The 23,320-nt window shown below is 34.7% G+C and overlaps 2 protein-coding genes across 2 annotated transcripts in view; both read left to right on the forward strand.

Annotated features, from left to right (window-relative positions):
• Positions 1-11,679: 11,679 nt before the first annotated feature.
• LOC111055771 lies at positions 11,680-14,588 on the forward strand. Its single transcript, XM_022343049.2, has 2 exons — positions 11,680-12,082; positions 13,141-14,588. The coding sequence occupies exons 1-2, from the start codon at positions 11,790-11,792 to the stop codon at positions 13,394-13,396; spliced, it is 549 nt and encodes a 182-aa protein (XP_022198741.2). The 5' UTR covers positions 11,680-11,789; the 3' UTR covers positions 13,397-14,588.
• A 7,505-nt stretch (positions 14,589-22,093) lies between these two features.
• The window catches only part of LOC111055770 (muscarinic acetylcholine receptor DM1-like), a 53,401-nt gene continuing 52,174 nt past the window's right edge, over positions 22,094-23,320 (forward strand). Inside the window, exon 1 of the mRNA XM_039432706.1 lies at positions 22,094-22,183. Coding sequence (XP_039288640.1) covers positions 22,174-22,183 — 10 coding nt within the window. The 5' untranslated portion in view covers positions 22,094-22,173. The remainder of the gene's footprint in view (positions 22,184-23,320) is intronic.

The raw sequence follows: 23,320 nt of genomic DNA on the forward strand, positions 1-23,320 counted from the left end.
GAAACACCTGGGAGGAAGTTTTTAATCTGGCACAGGAAGAATTGATCAAAGTCGATAAATGGTTAAGAGAAAATTTGCTTACAGTAAATGCAACAAAAACGAAATTTTTAGCCTTTTCTCTGACAGAACGGACGAGACCACCGGATTCTTCAATAATCCTGCATCACTGTGGAAGCACCAACAACCCGTGTCATTGCCTTCAATTCAACAAGTCAATGAAATAAAATATTTAGGAACAATAGTGGACAACAAATTCAAATGGGACAAGCACATTAATCTATCAATTACCCGGATCAGGAAGCTTCTCTACAAATTCTATCAACTCCGTAAAATCCTCAACTATGAGACATTAAAAACTGTTTATTTTTCTTTAGTGCAATCAATTTTAAGATACGTCATAATTATCTGGGGAGCTACGAATTTTACACATGTTGAACCTCTCTATAAACTTCAAAAACGAATACTAAAAATAATAGGCTTCAAGGAGAATCAATTCCCCACGAACATTCTTTTCAAGGACAGTAAAGTATTGAGTGTAAGACAACTCTACATCCAGGCTATCATCATGCGAATGAGGAGAAACATCGAACACATAAGACTGGCAGATCATAACCATCAAACAAGGCAGAGAAACACGTATTCAATAGTACCAAGGATGAACACTACATTTGGGCAAAGAAACTACACATATTTGGGACCAAAAATTTATAATTCAATACCAAGTTACATTAGGGAAGAATTCAATAGACACAGGTTCAAGAAAAGTTTATTTTCCTGGTTGGTTGATATTGGAGTGGAAAATTGTGAAAATTTAGTTAGACTGTAAATATTGAAACTATTTATTCTTCATTCCACTCTTTACTGTTTTTTCATTTTTCTAAAAATAACCTTTCTTATTATTATCCTTAATAGAACATTAATATTTATTTACTAATTCCATAATTTTGTTTGTTTGTATTATACATTTTTACTAATTTTATTATAAAAAACTTTAATCCCATATCAGTGAATGAAGTTTGTAAATAGTAATTATTACACGCAATAAGCAACTAATTACTTATACCCCAACACATATAATATATAGTGGGGTGTATATTTATTCATTGAAATTATCATTTATTCATTGTTGAAACACCGCTGATTTATGTAGTTATATTACAATACTATATTATCAATATTCTAATGTTGCATTCAATCTTCATTGTAATTAATAAGTTTTCATAATATGTGAAATTTGCTGCATAATTGGCTGTTGTACTGTAATTTATTGTAGATTCGTGTATGAACCAGAATGTATTGTAACTTACTTGAATAAATAAATAAAATTTGAAAATTTGAATTTGAAATTTGAAAATCTTATCAATCAGCTGATCGAATTAATTTTTCGTAAATCGAGAGCGCGAGCTTATTGCCACGTGTGTGTTTCATTGTTGTATTCTTGGCCAGTTCGGTTTGCACTATCAGCTATATTATGGAGTCTCATACATTCCGATTACAACAGAGCACAGAGATTTCCTTTGTTAGGAGTTTGTTGATAATTCTTTTTTCAAATTCAAATTCTATTTCCATCAAAAATCACATTGAAAACTTTCTTAATAGACAACAAGATTACAAAAAGAATGTCGAACATATACCTACATTATTTTATTTGTAGCACGGCCAGAAAAAGGCAAACCTTAGCTGTGAGTTCATTCAATATAACTTATATTTTTGTGTTAATATTTTGTGAATAAAAAGTACGAGTTGATAAGAGATGTGAGTATTTCCTTATATTTGATCCAAATGGTTATTCATATCGTAGTAGTCGGGGTCACTGCAATCAAAAGTTTTTTATTCTGTAGCTAATAAATTTCATACGAATTTTTGAATTACTAAAACGTATTGATTCATTGATTGTCCATGATGTATCCAGTGTCCATAGTGGAAGTGATTGAACTACTCAAAATTATTGGCTTACTGGTCCCTCATAGAGCTTAGAGTATTCCTGGTGATTGAGCCTGTCTTTCTCCAGCGTTGACTATTAATAATAAAGCTTTATTAACAACTAGCCTACCCGGCGAAATTCGTACCGCCAAAAGGTCAATGTATCTCATGTCACACTTGACTTTATTTGGTTCATCATGAAATTTACCTGACAATCAATATTTTTATTCACATCTCAATACGGACTTCCTATGTGCTTAGTCATGCAGCATTCATTACTCCAAAAACATATTCTACTCAATTAATTGGTAGTAATATCTATCAGTAAAGTGTTGAATTAAAAAAAAGATAGGTTAAATCAGTGTTTCAGAAATGAATTCAATGTTTTCATAGTTGCTGATTGTCAATAGATGGTCCAGGAAATATGCGATGTACGACGAATCACACAGAATTCCATATTCTTTCCATCTTCCATTTTAGGATGAATATAAGCTAAGCTAAATTCAAAAATTTTTGAATTATTCTTCCATTCTTCAGAAATTAATGTATGCAATATGAACAACTCTCTTTCATGAGTTGAATATTTTTTTCCAACATTTTCCAGTTTTTCAATGATATGGGGGTGATAATTATTTGTATAGGTCTTCTAAGGAACGATTAAAGTCGTCTTTAAGGTCGTCCTTAAGGACGTCTTAAGGAACGATCATCTACATCTGGTACCAATCAACTACACTAGCTTCAACTCCAAACTAACGTTTTAACCCTTGGACTACCAACCTTCTTCACATACACGGAATACCAACTGGGGTAACTGGGTCACCCCAACAAGATTTCTGTTTTATATCTTTATTCTATATTTTTTCCATTAATTCATCTATGAAATGCATTACAAAAGCTTTTAATATAATTAAAAATAAATTTCTTTTGTTGAAAAATATGTTTTCAATCAAAAACTGACAGGACAAAGAAATTGAGCATTCTATCAAATAGATTTAGGGGAAATGTTGTCAAATAATTAAATTATGGCTATAGAGAAGCAATTTTTTCAAATTTAGATTTCAAGTGATCATTATGAATCAGGTTTGGCGAAAAAATGATAATTGGACATTAAATTTATATCTTATGCATTCCGATAATGGATGGAATATACCAAAAAATTGCATGACATGGAATACCAAGCGGGGTAATAGAGTTACCCCAAGGATAAATCTGCTAATAATTGAAAAAATAAGAGGAATGAAATGATTTTATGAGAAAAAACAACTAAAGTGATATGTTTTTAACAAGTACTCAAGGTTTCAATGAAATACAACAACATTATCTACAAAAAAATGGGGAAAATGTGGGTTGGGGTAGTCCAATTACCCCGCTTGGTAGTGGAAGGGCTAATACCAGTACACAATTTATCACAGGGTGACGTGTTTATTATACAGCTGCTGGTAGCTTCAGATGCTCAATCATTATTATAAATAAATAAATAAATTTATTTGTTTCAAGCACATATGCTAATACAAACGAGTTGAGTTGAATACAGTCATCACATTCCATGATATCACATCACTGATATGTCTTAAATCATGCTTTAAATATATATCACAAGTAAGAGTACTTTAGTAAGTATATGTTCCTAATATACAGAAGAATAGATCTTCCACATTCGAAAAATTTGAAATTTTAAAATAAAATATCTATCTGTACATTTTTATTTAATAACAATTTCATATCTATCAATCATAGCATTCCAGTATTATATATCTACCTATACATATTTTGTAGACGTGCAATAACAGTTCAACTACAAAAATAATGAATTTTACATAAAATTTATCCAATACTACATTTCTTACATACTAATAAAATACCATTTATAGTAATCAACAATAATAACATTCTAATTTTAAATATCTACCTATTCGTATTTTATAAACGAAACTCAATCATTATTATCACAATATGATCTTGAATCATGATCATATTTCCGTTCTTCGGTAGCCGCTTTGTCGACAATTTCGAAAACATAGGTCTGTAAAATGGATTAATAAATAATTATTATTATCCCCCCTATTAAAATTTCTTTTCAGCAACCATCCCCAATATTCACACAACATATTCCCAAAGTTTCATGCCGCTATGTCAAGTAGTTTTCAAGTCTATAGGGAACAAACAAACATACAAACAGACTTATATATCTTACTTATCTATATATATATATATATATAATATATATATATATATTTACATTCGGCTCAAACAAAAGTATCTCTAATTGGAGGTAGAATGATAAGGTTGACAGCTTTCAGTTCTGCTGTTTTAACATTTTTTTCCAAATCGTTTTCAAAAATTTCATGCAGTAACCTACTATTGTGTTTGAGACACTTCTGGCGCTATCATAGTTTCACCACTAATCTGTTCCACAATCCTATCTCTTGCAGTCGTTAACTATATCTATAATAAAGTAAAGAGCTGGCTTATACACGTACGGGATATGACAATTATGTTTGACGCATCATCACGTCTAAGCTACTGGACTGAAACAAACTTGCAATTTTGCATGTAGATTCTTAATTAACCAAGGATGGTTATGTTATAGGCCTATTTCAATTCTCCAAAATTTCATTAAGTTTTCAGTTTGTCAAGTTTTAAAATAGATCCTTGCGGAGCACGGGTTTCTGCTGGTCTTAATGTAAATTCATTATAAAATTATTGGAAAATATTATTTATTGCTTAATAAAATATAATTGATTATTTTAAACGAGGATGAACAGTTAATATTACATAATTAAGCCTGTATCAGCTACCGTCTATAGAAGGCATTGACAAGACAGAGGTTAGCAACGATTGTTCTCTTATCTTTCTCCACTACCATTATAACGTGGACCTCACTATCTCACGGTACTCCTTCTATCCAAAGTAGTGATTACTTCTCATGGAACAGCGGACAAGAGTGGTTAAAAAGTAAGGTTTTCCAGATTATCAGATTATTATAATAGAGAGAGCGTTAGCCAGTTCTCACTTTTGACTTACTGAAGATCAAAGTCGTTGTCCGTCTGTTTGTATGTTTTACAATAACTTTGGAAAGAATTGATCAATCAGCTTCAAATTTTGAAAACGTATTCTTTTTACAGGTCAAGTTCGTTGGACAACAAAATTGACTCACTCCTTCGTCCTTTTTCAGGATATAACAAATAATATTGGAAGTGCATAAGAAAAAAATGGTTATGATTTATCATTTTAGTCAGCTGAAGAATTCATTGCATGCAATTTTCAACAGGTTTTCCATCCATTCATTCATTACATCAGCTTAGGCTATGTGGAAACTATCACACGCGCTGACACCTGATTTCAGCTGGTTAATATAAAAGATAATTTACAACTGCGTACAGATTTACGCGCCGCGAACATGAGCAATTCACTTTTAATCAGCTGATGCCAAGCTTTTTATAACTGTATCTTACCGTTTCTGTAAAAATACAGATATAATCAGCTGATTAAAAGTGAATTGCTCATGTTCGCGGCGCGTATATCTGTACGCACCTTAACATCAACAAAATGATACGGAATGACATATCAATGTGCGGTTTCCGCTTTTTATTTTCTCTTGGAGCTCTGTATCAGAATCATAATCACTTCAACACTTGAAAAAATGAATTTGGATTGATATGAGGGTCAAATAATTATGTTGAAGCGACAGAGTAGTATTTGAAGAGTAATTTATCATTTCAAATAGGATCTTCAATGCAACCTACTGTCAGATTATTCTTGTAAGAGAAATATTTATCTGTTTTTAGAATTTTCAACTCTATTTAATTTATAATTTTATAATTGAAAGTTGCGGGTTTCAAAGATTACAATACAACAGCTCTTGAGCTGTTCATTGAACTTATGTCTATTATGATGAGGCTATAGGAATGATCAACTCTATAATCATCAAAGGAACTTTTTGTTCTTGTGCAGTAGCACGATTTCAAAGAAAGAAAAGGATTCCGAAAAGCGAAATGTTTTGATTCGATAAATTGTTTGAAGTTAATGAGATGCTTGCTTGTCTTGCAGAACGTGTTTACGTTAGTCAAATGGATTGTTTCCAGTCTGTCAACGATCTGTTCTGAGTTCAGACCTTGCTCACTCTGCTTATTGTTTTCAGAACAGGCGTTTATTTCAAGAAGATATTTCCCGCGCGATTCAAATCTTGTTCAGCGTCGGGAAATCAAGTTTACTTCTTGCTTCATCCTCAATAGAGGGGGGGGATTCGACAGCACTCTCTTTGTCTTCGGGTTTCTTTTAGTCGTTTTCGTCGACAACACAGGCGGAAAATCGAAGAGAAAGAAAACTCACCGCTCTGGAGCCGGTGAATACTGAATAATCTCCCACTTCTCCCAGAAGTAGCTTCTATTGTTCTATCGATCAGTAAATAAATTTAATTTATTACATTGGACATGGGCGCCCGTCACCTCTGTGAAAAGCATTTAAATAAGAGTATTTGCTGAACAAGATGAGTTTCTAACAGAAACATCCTGACTACAGAAACAAGCTGACCAGGGGTGCCCAGCCCCCCCAAGGGCAATGGCGCATGCCCCCCCAATCCAAGTGTAATGCCCCCCCCAATCCAAGTGAAATGCCCCCCTCCCCCAAAGTACCCAAATTCCCAACCCTTTAGTTTTGAACATTAGTCAGTGTATGACAATAAAATTCACATCTTAAGGTGCGTACAGATATACGCGCCGCGAACATGAGCAATTCACTTTTAATCAGCTGATGCCAAGCTTTTTATATCTGTATCTTACCGTTTCTGTAAAAATACAGATATAGCCTAATCAGCTGATTAAAAGTGAATTGCTCATGTTCGCGGCGCGTATATCTGTACGCACCTCTTCATTCTAATCTTCCAAAGGACATTATTTACCTTTGTCTTGTGAGGACTTCTTTCATAATATTGTAAAAATATATACCATCGTTTCTTATCTCTTTTAAAATAGAAATAAATTATCTTTTTGATATTATTTTTGAGACTAGCAGTGCACCCGTTCTTGTTCGGGAGGACTAGAAAGAACTACATTACATCAGGAAAAACTACATGACACATATTTTAATAGGATATTAAAATATGAGTGAGGGAGGCTTTGCTTTTTAAATGTTAAGGTTACTTATAAAAGGTTGAATAATAATATCATTGATAATTCTTTATTGCAAAAGAATATTGCATAGCAATTTTGGTAAACATTCATACAAATTTGAAACGATTTTATTCATACAATATAAGATGTCGGCAAGTTTAGGTATTCTAAATCCTATATTATTAAACGAGCAATTTCTGTTTAGATGTTTTGATGTTTAAATTTTAAGATGTTTATATGTTTGTATTTCACCGGATCTCAAAAACGGCTCTAACGATTCTCACGAAATTCCCAACATAGTAGGTTTATAATATAAAAATTCGATTGCACTAGGTCTCATCCCTGGGGAAACTCGCTGAAGGACATTAAAAGAATTTATTCATCCTTGGAAAAACAGCTGATAATTTCGTCGTTTGTTGATGATGGAAGTGAGTGAGCGAGTGCATGTGTGTGGGACTGAGACAAAATTATGACTCAGCTGTTGAACTTTTGTACCTAATTCAATCAGGTACTTAGTGGCAGTAGTACAAAAGCCGGTTGAATTTTAATCCTTATGCAGATTCTGTTGTCCATCAGAGTCTTGAAGAAAAATGTTATGTTCTCTTGAGAAGATTATGCTTCTGGAAATCATTCTCACCTCTCATTATTCTTGTTTTACTTCATTAGATGACTTTCTTCACAATCTCCAGTGATATTCATGATGATGTCAACATACTTGAACAGAATATCTTTAATGGAAGATTTATTTATATAGTAGCAGCCATTTTAGGAAAGCCTTTGAAGAACTAGCTATTCCAATCACTCAGTTTTGGATGATGAATGAGGGTTTGCTCCAAAGCATGATCGGTTGTCACATTTATTAAATTTTCAAGGTTTCATTTGACAGAGAGTCAATGTATTGACTGTATAGATCTAATGTTTCCTTATTGGGAATTATTTTCTACTTCTATGGGTATTTTTTCATATTTTCTTGATATAACACAGACTTTATGACATAGTTTGTGTGATTGAATGAAAAAAGTATGGGATCTTTTCTCGTACAATTTCTATGTGCAATACCAGAGTCCTTCCTTATGAGCATGAATACAATTTAAGATAATTTAAACTATGTTACAATAATCAGTCATAAATTTCAAGTAGCCATTGATTTTTAATCTAAAAAACTCCACAAATAGCTCCTGACTTCTTTCAAATATACTTTGACAATCTCTCATATTTGAACCGTTCATGAGTCCTTGTAGTTGTTTAATTGAATTGATTGCTTGCTCTCACACCTTAATTATACTGATCTCTCCTCAATAGATTTCCAACAGTATTCTCTTCAAATATTTCAAATTCAACAAAGATATCTCTCATTCCACTTTCATTCAAGTACCACCCCAAGACAATCAGTCAAACTCAGCCAGATGAAAAGTATCTATTCGTAGATATAAGTTACAGAAATCAGTTGAAAAAGCTACGTTTACACCAAAGTTATAGATTCTATTAGATTGAACGGAACTTGGCAAACATATATGTCCATCATATGTATGATAAGTTATGTTCAATCTAATAGAATCTATAAAGATCAAGTTATATTAACATCTCCTTAATAACTCTGGTGTAGCTTTAGCAGCTTTAGAGTTGTATTTCCTTTGTAATCAAATATTTAGTCATATCACATGGGAGTAATTGGCATTATTTGTGCTTCAACTGTAAATTTATATAAAGAAAATATTTTACTCCTGTTACACGGTGCTCTATATGGGGTAGCCTATATTATTTGTTTAACTTACTCCATTACTTGACTTTCACAATTCCAACGTGATCATTGAACTTAATCGAATAATTATTCTCTCCTAATGGAATATCAGTTTTTTATCGACTGAGAAACACATTAGGATTCCTAACAGGATGGTTTATCATTACAATGTAATCATAAATAATTATGATAATGAGATGAAGTTTGTAATTTTGACCATAATTAGTATATTATGATGAGAATTATCAATTATCAAGGCTTGAGAGTTGAAAAATCGTGTTCAGCGACCGAAAATACATAAGATAGCGTTCCTGAAATACATAATTTGAATGCATTGACTAGTAGGAGCGATGCGATAGACAGGCCATTACGCGCATTAATCATAGGGGAGGACCGCGCCGCAGCGTAACAGTGCTACTTATTCCCCTCCCACCGCCGCATCTATGATCGTAACCCTCAAACTATATATATCATTGGATTCAGCAAGAAACGGCCTACAACGTTTATTGGTAGCCTTTTCCTCTAAGTCGACTAATTACTTGAATATTCGAGAAATAACAAAAATTCCATAATAAAAAAATACATTTTTCGAGATATTTTATTTTTTTAAGGAAAAACTATGCGGTTTATCGCAAAAATGTATAGGACCACATTGAAAGCCAGTTATGTGTACATAATACTGAGAAAAAATTAAAAGCTGTACTATGAATAGTAACTGCAGGACAGGCGATTTTTTAAACGCGCGTTTTTTACAACTTACTCCCCTCCCCTCAAGCTGTCGACCACCCTGGGACGTGACGACATCGAGTTTCATATACACTAAAGACCCCCTAACAATAATCCGAAGTCAAATTCTCTGCCACTCACATGTATGCACAATGTAAGCCAGCGCCTGGACTAACTATCCTGTACTATTTAACGAGCAGTTTCTGTTTATAATTATTATAAACGTTTGAATTTTCATATTATGTTTATATATTATGTATATTCACCGGATCTCGAAAACGGCTCTATAGCTACATTTACATTGTGTAGCTGGAAAGCTATATAGCTCTGCTTTTTGCAGAGCTATAAAAAATTTGAGCTACATAATAGCTCTGCTATAAGTAGTAACGCTAATTTTATATAGCAGAGCTACGTAGTTCTGCTATAATTAACGTTGATGCCATCACTTGCAGCAGAGCTACATATAGTTTGGGATGAACCAGTATTCACTGCTCAGTTCCAAGCCAGATGCCGAAGAAGGTAGTTCTTGCAGCAGCCGCTGCTTTCGCCGCAGCTACTGTATATTTCCAGCACAGAGAAGTGAAAGAAGATATTGGATAAGACCCTCACTTTAGGCTAGGAAACTATACAGTGGTAGTGACCTTTTGAAAGACCTTAATGAGGATGATAGAGACGACTTGACTTATGAGATTCGTTCGCAATGCGCAGTAGCCTACCTGCACTCTGACAACAAATGAGTACAGTATAATCAGGTGTAAACCCAGCAGGCACTAAACAGCTGCAAACAACAGTAAACAGCTGTGGCAGCCTTCCTTCAAGGACAGAGCAGCTGCATCTAGCTCTGCTATAAACAAAAATTGACATGTAGCAGAGCTATATGCTACTATAGCTCTGCTACATATAGCTCAGATTCTCTTTGATTTTCACCGAAAATCTAGGATAGCTCATTTTTTGCTATATAGCTGATAAAATAGGCTCAAAACTGTTATATAGCCGGGCTTTATAGCAGATCTCCAGTGTCACTTTTTGAACTTGTAGTAGAGCTATATAGGCCTAGCTGTGCTACATGTAGCGCTGCTACATAGTGTAAACCTAGCTTAACAATTCTCACGAAATTTGGAACATAGAAAGTTTATGATATAAAAATTCTATTGCATCAGGTCTCATCCCTTGAAAACTCGCTGAAGGACATTAAAAGGATAATAATTATTTATCCTTGGGAAAACAGCTGATAATTTCATCGTCTGTCGATAATGGAAGTGAGTGAGCGAGTGCATGTCAAGGAGGATCCTCCTTGGTGCATTTGTGTGGGACCTTAGACCAGTTATAGAATAGACACGCTGAGAAGTCTAGCCTCTGAAGCTAACATCTAATGTCATATCGCCCCATCGTGACGTCAGCATCGGATAGAAAACTTTCAGATTGTGTCTATTTCAGATCAAAGTAAATTATTATTTATGAGAATGTTAAACTCCCACTGCGCTCCCGCTGAAATAGACACAATCTGCTATGGAAAACAATGTAAACAAACTCTAAAGAAAAGTTTTCTATCCGATGCTGACGTCACGATAGGGCGATATGGCAGTAGAGATGTTGGCTTCATCGACTTTTAGTTTAAATATACAATGAGGCGTGTCTATTCTATAACTGGTCTAAGTGTGGGACTGAGACAAAATTATGACTCAGCTGTTGAACTATTACAATCATTCAATCAGGTACTTTGGTGCCGATTGCACAAAATCCGGTTAAATTTCAATCCTGATTATTTCCAGGAGAACCAATCAGAGAAGCCGTCTTTTTAAAATGGTCTTCTCTGATTTGGTTCACGTGAGATTAATCAGGAATAGAATTTTACTGGCGTTTGTGCAACCGGGCCTTTGTGAGAGAGATTTTTGCATTCCACTGAGAATTAATCTCCTTCCACTGTGATTAGATAGAACCTTTTTATATATTAAGCTATAAATATAATATAATTTTCTCTTCCGTGATAAATTTTCTATGCTTCTGAACTCCAGAGCGAAGCTCGGTCCCCCGATGTTGATGGAATAATAAGACAGTTTTTTCAAAATTTGGAAAACGACAACAGTTCATGGAATGTACAAAAAAAGTGAATAATCTTGAATCATCTGTCCAATCATATCGACAAATAAAAAAAATATTATCATGTGTCATGTAGAATTTTCTGCAGATTAGATGTTTCCATTACCAACCATGTCATCCAATAAAAGTATTTGTTTCGAATTATGTTCGTTCTGTTTCCAACAAGTAGCTTTTTAAACGTTTAGTAGATGAAATATTCACTCTATTCTCTACTATATCTGATTATTTGCTTAGAGAATGCTTCTTTTTCGACTCAAAATTACAATAAAATTGCTCGCAAACGAAGAGTAATCCTACAAGGTACAGGAACCCAAACATCGCCCTCTTTAGAGATTGAATCAGTAGTTAGCAAAGATGATCAAGAAAAAGACAAGAAAGCGGCTGAAGCTATCAATCGTTTTGTACTTGATATCCTGGAGAAGGTCTCTAAAGTTGGGGACATGAAGAAAAGCCTTGGACTAGACAAGAAATTTAATATTGGGTAAGAGGAAGTATTTATTATTCTTTGACTGTGGCCGAGTAACCTTCATTGAAAAGGACGTCAATTGGAATGTTAGTTATATTACATTCCTGTAAAGTGACTTTAAAAACTGTTACTGATAGATGCAGTACCTAATTTTGAAAAGTTAAGTGATAAAGCTGTTGGAAATTCATACCTCCAGCTTTGTACAATGTCATATTTGTTTCATAAATCCATAGAGTTATTCGCTTCCCAATATTTATTTAGAAAAAAAATGTCAATTTCATAGGCTGAAGATGGAAAAGCAACTAGGCCTATATATTGTGTAGAAGTTTTCAACTCTTCTCCCTTTTATGTAAGCACTTAAGTAAATTTAACAAGCCACTAAGGGGTGGTTTCCAAGCTTGGAATTTAGCTAAGTACTAGATTTCAAACAGCTGGAGTCAGAAAATTGGCTTTCCGGAATGAGGCGTAGTCGTAGTCTACGTTTAAATAAAATTCCGAAAAACTATAAAATTGAAAACTAAATAGAATAAAGAGAAAATAGTCTAAAGTTAAAGATATTTTGAACTAGCTAGGAATGTTTCATTCCGTCAAGGATAAACGTTTCCAATTATACAAATAGGAAATACAGAATATCATAAAAACTAGGACTACGCCCCGTTTCGGAAAGCCAATTTTCTGACTCAAGCTGTTTGGAATCTAGTACTTAGCTAAATTCCGAGCTTGGAAACCGGCCCTAGCTGTGATAAGTATTTCAATACATAAACGAATTCCCCAAAACAAAAACAACATGAACTGCAATTCCCAATTTTCTCTTATCTCAAGATGTAAAAATAACCTAATATGAGATGTCAATATTAATTTATCCATAGACAATAAATACCATCCCGGTGAAAAACACCAGGCATTCGCCCAAAACTGCTTATAACCTTAATTCAAAATAAATGGTTCAGACGTTATGTGAAGTTCATGATATGATTTACACGCAATATATTCTGATATATAATGTAATTTTGAATAGCTACTTTGGAAATAATAGAGTCTGCGTTATATTTCAATGCATTTTTCATTTACAGATCAATGTCATTCAAGCCTCACGATGACCAGATGAGAGAGGAACTGATAAAAGATGTGAACAACATGAATGCATGCATCAATCGACTGTTTGAGAGTGTATTTTTAAACTCGTCCTCATGCGGCCCCCTACCAAATGAATTTTCCAAATTTCTCAATTGGCTACTAAAAGACGGTGCTTCTAAAACTGAAGTGTGTTTTGGCACTAAAAAACCAATGAAGTTGACAAAAAAAGATTTGAAAATCTGTCTTGAGTAGAGATGATTAGGGTTTAGTAATAAATTACTCGAGAAGTTTCTGCTATGTTCAAATGATACCTTTACAAAAAATTGAGTACTAGTACAGTGTGGGGCTGAGCCGATTGACGAGTTTGGAAGGGTTATAAGTAATGAACTGTTCATCTTAGAAAACAATTCTTTAATGGGTTCAATTCAGTTTCAAATGTAGTGTTTTTATTGCAAATTTTTCGGAAATTATATCAGTTGAATGGCGGCCATAAGCAGCAATATACTAATATAGCGTATTTTTTAAGTTTTAAAACGCATTTTGGCACACCGCGATTGGTAAGGCCTGGACCTCTTCTCTGATTCGCTCCTTTAGCTCTTCCAAGGTGTTTGGGTGATCTTTGAAAAGTTTATTTTTTAAGTAACCCCATAGAAGAAGATCTCATATTCTTAAATCGGGTGAGCGTGCCGGCTACCTCAAGTCCACCCTCAGTAAGATAAGTCGCCCTGGGAACATTGGGAACATTTGTCTCAACACATTCATTGAAATGAGCCCTGTGTGGGCTATAGCTTCATCTTGCTAAACCATATTTCTCCCAAGTCATGTTCCTCAGCAAGTTCTTCCAATTTGGTGCGCAGAAACGTTCATAGAATTGTCACATTCATAACGCTGGGAGGAGACAATCACGGTGATGTTGCCATTGTCAAAGAGCTGTGGCTAGCACGCTCACCCGATTTAAGAATATGCGATATTTTTCTATGGAGTTACCTCAAAAATAAAGTATTCAAAGATTGCCCACACACCTTGGAAGAACTAAAGGAGCGGATTAGAGAAGAGATCCAGGCCTTACCAATCACAGTGTGCCAAAATGCGTTCTAGAACTTCGAAAATACGCTACATCAGTGTATTGCTGCTTATGGCCGCCATTTAATTGATATAATTTCCAAAAAATCAACAATAAAAACTTTATTTCAAACTGAATTGAACCCATTAAAGGATTTTTTCCAAGTTGAACGGTTCATTACTTATAGCTCTACCAGATTCGTCAATCGGCTCTGCCCCACTCTGTAGAAGGTCAAGAAGAACCTATTCCGATTTGGAATATCTGAGCTTGAACAATTTCAATCTTTATGGGAAAGGATTTTTCTGAATAAACTTCTTTTGACAAGAATAATTATAATTCTTCACTCTGTAAAATCATCACGATTCTGGATCTATAACAACAAACGGTACTATTTATGAAATAACTGTTGACTCTTGGAGCAAAATTATCAATTTTGAAAGGTTTTGATAAACATTCATTATGAATGTCAAGTGAGTACGATTAACTATCGTATTATTATAATTTTTATTGAATTTCATGAAAATAATACTATTTTCTTAGAAAATGTTGAACTGTATACAAAATCAACATCAGCAGGAGAGTAAGAAGCTTACAATGAGAATGAAGTATGATATCATAGATAATGTTGTATGTTTACATTGAATTTTGTGTTTTGAAACATGAATTATTCCCGAAATCATTCCATGAAACGTGTTCATACTTTACACCTTCACAAGAATGTCTCATTATCTCATCTCACCTCATATGTTAAAGCTATATGATTTTTGTAAGACCCAGTGGGAACTAACTTTCTTCTTCATTGATGCAGGTAGAAAATCATATTCTAAATATTGGTCCAAATAATATGATATGCCTTGCGTGAAAAAATCTACTCTTCAGTCATTTCCAAGATACTCAAGTAATCAGCTATTTCTTATCATCGATTCAAGATGACATCACCTTGGTAACCAAAGTAAATTCGTATGGCTTTTGTTGGTGGGGGTGTCCCTTACGGGAAGTTCCACCTCGCCTGAATATATCATTTAAGCCACCAATGGGCCTCACGACTTGCTAATCAATCCATATACAAAGGCAGTATACATAATAATTATAATGTGAGATAGGATTAGAGACATTCAATTTGTCTTGTAAAGCATAGCTGCTAGCTGGCCGAATACCTGGATATTTGGTTCACTGGTGATAAGGGTGTGGTTGGAGAGGGGTGGGGATGGACATCTCATCAATCTGAGCATCAGTTTCGCTACAGTGAACCCCAACTGAAGCTCGGCTCTAGATTGCGGCGCTACACAGATTAGAATGCGCTATTATACCAACTATTTGTGGGGGCCTGCTGCTGCAAGCCTCCTTCCTTCAAACCAGCATAACTTCCAAAGCACGCAATTATTGCAAATCTGTCTACACATTGAATTGGAATACTTAGACTGCGAGAGAATTTGTCAAGCTATGTGTGTGTAACATTGACCTTTTTCCAAAGTGATGCTCCGATGGAGAGAAGGTTTTAAATTTTTATTGATATTTATTTCTATAGAATAACGAAATCCATAAGTCTATTATAATATAAAGCCTCAATATTTTCCAATACGTTTTTTCAAACATAGTCTATTCAATTGTCCGGGTATCTGCTTACAAATACTATGAGATTGTAGAATTAAGTATTTTTTGTCTTTGTCCAGTATTTGAATACAGATACTTATAAAGATGAACGTCAAGGAAGTTTAGTCTCTCAGGAATCAAGAGAGTTGGAAAAACAGAACACATATAGAATGCTGCTTCAATCAACTTGAGGAAGGTATTCAATAAATTATATTTAATCATTATAGAAATCACTAGTAACCTCTTCATAATTTTGTTATAATTAGTCTATATTATATAGAAATTTCAATTTATAAAATAGTATAAAAAAGGTACTAGAAATTTCAATAATATTTTAACAGTCCAAGTAGCCCAATTAAAATACTTTATCAAATAATTTTATTTGAAGAGACCCTCAGCTATGTACGAGTAAGTTTATTCTCATGATTCCGAAACATATCAACTTGTAATTGTAGTAAATTATTCTTCCTGAATGTTATCCTAAGCTAATACCGAGAATTAACGGAAACATATCATGAGGCAAGGTAATTGTATTGTAACTTCTGAACAAATTCTGTTCTACAGGAATGGAGTTTGGAAACTGCCATCAGCTTTCAAATTACATTTGGAATCTCCCTCCTGTAAGTCTCCAATCAACATGTATAACTGAGGGTGCAGACATAACGAGTGAGTCGCGGTGTAGATCTCGATCATTAAAGAGCTTGCAATAATAAAAACTTTTGGAGACATTGATATATAGGGATAGAGGGATCGATCACGATCTCGACTTACACTGAAAGCTACAAATCAACCTGACCGTTCTTTATGTACCCTTATAGAAACTAGACATTTTTGTATAACTCATGTACGAATAATATTGCTACGCATGAACCACAGGAGACAACCAGTCAGTACTGGAGACAAACATCCATTGAGATTTTTTGAGATGTTTTTGTGACTTCCAATCAATACTGCTAGAAGTTGTACATCCGTCTCCTCAATAGCGGTTTAATATTATTCAAGACTCATTATTCAATAATAAAGATATTCTTCTATTCCATGAATCAAACCTCAATTTACGACCTTCCAGAAATAGGTTTGAAAATATAAGAATAAAATGAATCTTAATGTTCGCCGGAGACAACTTTTACCTAGCTAATAAATTAATCAATCGAATTCGACATTACCTTACTGAGCATATTAATCAAAATTCTGTTACATTGCTTAAAAGAAGAACTATTGAATGGATATTACCAGTAGAATCGAGGAAATACTTTTTGATTGACTCTTATCTTTGTTTCAATAGTACGTTTGCCATCTCTCTTTCTTTCTCATTTCATTCTTTCTCTCTTTCTTTCACCCTTATTCCACTTATTCATCATCTTCTTTTATTATTATATTATATAATTTATTATTTCATCTTTTGTGAGTTCTTAATGACTCATATTGAATTGTATTAGCAACTCTCACCAGCGCACAGGATTTTTTTGCAGGTGTTTGGTTTCTTATATTTTTGCTGAAAGTATTGTTTTCTTGTTTATTTGTTGTTTTGAAGAACCAATTAAGGAGTTTTGATTTTTTAATTTGACTTGACTTCATATTCTATAAATAGTGGAATATTGTCAGATCATAAAACTCTTGCATTTATTCCTAGCTATAATCCTATTAAGTAAATGTGAAAGCCCATCATAGAAGTTAGGTTTTATCATAGAGAAAAGAATACTATAGTACTATTATCAGAGGATATTCTATTATCTTCAGTTTTTTTGCTTGCTTGAATGTGCATTGTGATCAATAATAATTCAGGTATCAAATTTAAAGAAGTAAGATTTTTTCCTGGTATAACTCTTCAATGAATGATCATGAATAAAGTACTTCTCCAAGATTGAGAAAGGGTGAGAACACTGCATTGCTCTTCCAAATGATTGCTTAGACCACATAGAATAAAATGTGGCCAAATTCAAGTCACTTGAACCACTTAGTAAGCTTCTGGTAAAGGGGAAAACAAGAAATGAGTTGCTCCAGGTTATACTGTTGAGTGACAGCGTTATTCCACTAGGAATGAGGAATTCAAAGCCTACAAAAAGGCTTCAGCGGTTGGGGAGGGGTGACGGAGCGGAGCGCTTCTTGTGAATGACCTGTTTAGTTGTCTCTCTTAGAAGTTGAGGGCTGTCTACTTGAAACTGTAACGACTATATGAGATGTTAAAACATGAAAAGATCAAGATCCAGTGGCTCTTCTACGTCCATTAATATGTAAGAAGCTCGTAAAACGAAAAGAGAACGATAAACAGAGTTGAAGGATTGGTTGAAGTTCATTTTTTCAAATGGGTTTGAAGCTGCTTTTTTCCACTTCGTGATACTGTTATTATTCGAGTGTCATGTAACAGGCTTTATAATCTCGTTTTCAATATTGAAGTTCACAGACAGTGATACTCTTAAGCTGCGTTTACATCAAACTTATTAACAAAATGTTAATAACTTGATCCTTATAGGTTCTATTAGATTGAACGGAACTTGACAAACACATATGTTCATCATGTGTATGATGAGTTATGTTCAATCTTATAGAATGTATGAGGATTGAGTTAAAAACATTTTGTAAATAACTTTGTTGTAAACGCAGATTTATAATGTCATCTGTGAAACCAATTTTATTGATTTCAATGTACTCTTCATGATGTGGGATGTAGCAGGACCTCCTATATAGGAGGTCCTGACTGTAGCCTTCAAGGTTATGCACAATGAACACTATGAGCAATGTTATAGAGAGCCCTTTATTTCAAAGTTGAAAACGTCCAGTATATTTTCCCTTCCCTATTTTGAAGCTTCTACTCCCATGTTGGAGCGAATAAATAAGCTTAATACTTATTATTTCTTCAATGCTATCTTTGATGTCCATGATAACTTTTTTGTGTGATTCAAAATGTTCCTTCCCTATGATATACATAGTTCTCATAAAAGTTCTTTGTATCATGTGTATTTCACATGAATGAGTTCATGTGTCCCATTTCAAAATTCTACTCATGGAATGGCCCACTTTTTACATTCATGATAACGGTTTTTTGCCAATAACCAACCTTCGAGGTTTGTTGGATCTACAGCATTTTCTTCACAAGAAATTTGTGTCCTGTTAGGCGACAGGAACATACAAACTTTGTTGGGAGCGGTTTGTTCTCAAGTGATTTTCATCGACAAAAACAAACGCATTAAGTTTTCTCTTGATTTATAAGCGTCAAGAACAGTGGCTTTATATCAGGATCCTTTATTTTTCTCACTATAGATTCCAGGACAACGCTTGGAATTTTAAGTTTGTATACAATGATCAATGATAGTCTAACTCTGTCAGTGAAATTCATTTTCGATTTAGAGGTTATATTCTCAAAATGGAAAACTTTCCTATCCTATTGCGAATTATGTTTCAACTCATGATGAGGTTAGATCTTCCCTGAAGGAAAATTATAACATCAACAATAGTTATATTACAAGAATTGTTTTTTTCTCTGAAATAGTTATATTATACATTGACTTTCACTCTAAAATCGATTGATCATTTGAGATTCAGGTGTATGGTCCAACAGGCAGAGATAGTAAAATAATTTTGCGCTTCCCTTACTAAATAATACCGAATAGCTTTGTACAAATTTATCTCCAAGTAAATTTAAACTCATACAAACATTGCAAGCTAGCTAGCTATTTAGCTATAAGACTGATTCTCCATACAAACTCTCTAGACTTGTTCTTCCAATATTAGGCTACTATCCTTGATTCTTTTATTGTAAATATCATTCACCCTTCTCTTCCATATCCATACAATTTCACAGATGATTTCACAAATCAGTAATGATTTGTTGAGTGAATCATACAAATCAGTAATGATTTGCCAAGTATATTAGATATCATACAAATCAGTAATGAATTTTCGAGTATATTGGATATCATACAAATCAGTAATGATTTGTTGAGTATATTGGATGTCATACAAATCAATTCCGTATTTAAAAAATATAATATTGACTTATTGATTGAATCACAATTACACAAGTGGAGACAATAGTAGGACAGCAGATTCTGATAGGAACAGAATAATTCATTTTCGTGTAACTACTGAAGATAAGTATTTCCAGGAGTTACGAAGGAATGCAAATTTTATAGACATAAAAGATGATGTCGTTGTATATTGAAATTGCTGTTCAATGTTTTTTCAGAATGAATTTCACAGATTCGACACCATCTTACTCATTCCGTATTAGTTGGTCCTTGTCGAATCCATACTCGCAACTGTGAGAGTGCTGTTTTCATATTAGTGCTGTGAATTGTGCATGTAGGAGCTGGGTGGTGGTGGAGGGTGGATAGCGTGATTTATGGAATTGAGCGGGCAAAGAGGGCAAAGAATGTCGTCGAGCTCTGTGGCAATACTCATGTCTATGGCTGCAAATGGCTTGTCCACGGCCATTCATCGTCACTAACTGCCTGATGAGTGCGGGGGCGTTCGAGTGTGTGTGTTCAAACCTCTCCTCACCCTCCACAAGTCCAAGAATCACTTGTTTACAGCGTAAATGTTTAGCGCGCTGTTCTCAATAGTGAAGGGGAACTTGATTACCGCTCGGACTTCATAGTACAGTTCGGCCATTAATTGAATAGCCTGAATTGGTATCAACTGCTGCCCCTTCCCCCCACCAATCATCAACTACCCCAAAGGGCCCACAGCTCACAGCTGATGATGTGCTCTTAGTTTCTTTGGTGCTCCTTTGCATGCAAGAATACTCTTGAACACTTCTAGAACTTGATTTTGTGAAACTTGACTTCAATTTCTTATAGTTTGATATTCTACTCTCTAATCTAAAAAATGGTCTTAATCATCAACCTTTGACGGTTATCTATGAATAGATCAAAGATACATTTTCAAATAATTTGGCAACCTGGCTGCCAGAATGTTCAGATGTTTGGTATCTACTAAATAAATCATTAATAAATTCACACGCTGCGTGCTCCATAAATTGTCAAATTGGATAAAATGTAGCACTTCTATATTTCTTCTGAAAGCTTTACTTCATAGCTGAGTACAACTTTTGAACAATGAGGAAAGCATCTATATTGAATATTCAATAGGAAAAATTAATGACACAATAATTGGCCGTGAAGAGTTGAAGGGGAATGATATTCCAGTATTTTGCTATCGATATTATCTGGAGAAACTGAGATTCTTATTAATGAATACTGAGGGAAGGAATCGGAAACCACCCTGTTCCCTTTAATCAATTTCAGTTTTCCGTGGAAAAGAGATATGATTCTAGAAACTTTATTCCGACTACAGTATTAGTCAATCTTCAATTAGTTTCTCAATACGCTTCACTCATTAAATTTCATCAAAATTACCAATAGTAAGTATCTGAGCGTCTGATGGACATGATTGGCTAATGCTATCTCGACGATCCCATATAATCACAGTAAATGATGCGAGAGTTTATTTTTCTCATAATGACCGAAATCATCATGATTCACTAAATACATTTTCAGATTGGTTACAGAGCATAGGGATGTAACCTTGAAGCGCGAAACTGTCATTTAGCCGAGCTGACCCCTAAACTGGCATTCTCTCAATGGTAGCACGCCATACATCTAATCCAAGTAATTATACTTCTCTCTCAGGATCTACTATATATCAGTCCCAGCGTGCTGCTGATGAGTTCGTATCTCTTCTCACCCTTCCTTTGAATCATGATACTCATGAATCAAGAATCCAGTCATAAGATTATTATGATTATAATAGAAGATAGATGAACCTACAGTTCCAGTTGAGTAATGAATCATTAAGAGCCATATCTTAATCTTTTATCATCCATGCTTAACTTTAATCTAGGTTCACTAGAATGTAATATGTTCGTATTCATTATAATGTTTTACATTCCGAGTTTGAACAAACCGCTGATCTATCAGCGTTGAAACGTTAACAGTGCACATGGACCTGAGAAATTATTAGCAGCTCATAGCTAGGAATTAGGGGAACTGGTCTCGTAGCAGATACGTCGAGCTGATACTGTTTGGAATGGTTGCGAATGCGTTGAATCTGTTTCACGCATTTCACAGACAATTTTTTGAGTGGAATATTTCGTCTCAATATTTTGGCCAGGTAGATGAATGTGGAGGTATCCTCTCATGTGGAGGCATCCGGAGCCGTCGGACGCAACGGTCCAGGAGTCCGGGACAGAGGCAGGCTGGCAGAGGCCATTTCTGACCCCATGACCCGCGCCGGGGAAAATCGATGAGGGAGTTTGCGCGTGCGCGACACGCCCCGACTGTGGTCCGGGCCCGGGAGTGTCCGCGCCGCCAGTCAGGGTGAGAATGCCAGCGCGACAACCGGCTAGCACCGTAGACGCTCATCGTCCCGTATAATGCCACCAGGTGAGCGCGCTATTATCAACCCTCTAAACTACCTTCAAAACATCTCAAAAACATCCCTTAACCATGAACCATACCATCAAAACAACCCCTAATCCCCTCCATGATTACCATTGTCGACAGAAAAGATTACAATCTCCACAAGAACAACACGCGCTGTTGCATGGACTCGGCTCCCTTGAGATGAACGTCCTCCCCATCACGCTTCACGTCTCCAAAAACCCCAGTTCCGTCTCGATAACAACCGCATAACATATAAATAGAGTGTTTGTGATTGCCACTACTTTTTGTTGTGTGTTACATAACCGAAAAATGATGAGTGTGATCTGGGTGTAGAAGTCGGTAGGTGTAAGGTGTAATCAGGGCGACTGAAATTGAAATCTTGAAAAATGTGGTTGTCAATGATTGGTGGTAATCAGTATACGTGTTACTCTCTCCACGTTTGTTTTGTTACATAGCTGTGTAAGAATAAGCTCCATAGCGATAAGGAATAATCAAGTGTATCATGGTTGGCCTTGGCGATTGGTTCGGCATCAATGTATCATAGTCTACTTGAGGAGATTGATTACAATAATGGTGCTGTCACGGGGCATTTACATCAGTCAAGTTTACTTCAATTCAAGTAGTATTGTATGGAATGAATGAATTTCGCAAACTTGAAGTCAAGTTAACAAAAATAGAAATTTGAATTCACTTTATCAATAAAGAATCAGATTTTGTTGATTCAAGTTGATGATGAGCATGTTTGACTTAACTTGAATCTTGATGGTAAAATTCAATCCACGAATGTGAAAATGAGATGAGAGCGATTGTTAGTCGATGTAGAATGTATAAAAACAACTAAAAAGGAAAGTATGACAAGTGAATAAAAAAACTTCGAGATTCATTTATTTTTCAATTTATAATTACATGAATTTTGAGTTTATGGAGAATTTAATTCAAGTAAATTCAAGTTACAAGAATCGCTCATTCAACTCAAACGTTGAAGAAAATTGAATTCAAGTGAACTTGACTAAATCTAAACCTCACTTTAGGATAATAATTAAACGTTGACCTTTGTTGTGGTTCGAAGCTGCGAGAACAGCAACTCATACTTGTTTATATTCAACCTGGGCGATTGGTTTTGCTTCTGGTGAAGAT

The sequence above is a fragment of the Nilaparvata lugens genome, chromosome 7, assembly GCF_014356525.2.
Source record: "Nilaparvata lugens isolate BPH chromosome 7, ASM1435652v1, whole genome shotgun sequence".
Taxonomy (NCBI): domain Eukaryota; kingdom Metazoa; phylum Arthropoda; class Insecta; order Hemiptera; family Delphacidae; genus Nilaparvata; species Nilaparvata lugens.

Bases quoted from the DNA above. Each gene is read 5' to 3' on its own strand.
- LOC111055771 (XM_022343049.2), top strand. From the start codon at position 11,790: ATGAAATATTCACTCTATTCTCTACTATATCTGATTATTTGCTTAGAG. The intron at 12,083-13,140 runs GTAAGAGGAAGT...TTTCATTTACAG, and splicing joins GACAAGAAATTTAATATTGG to ATCAATGTCATTCAAGCCTC.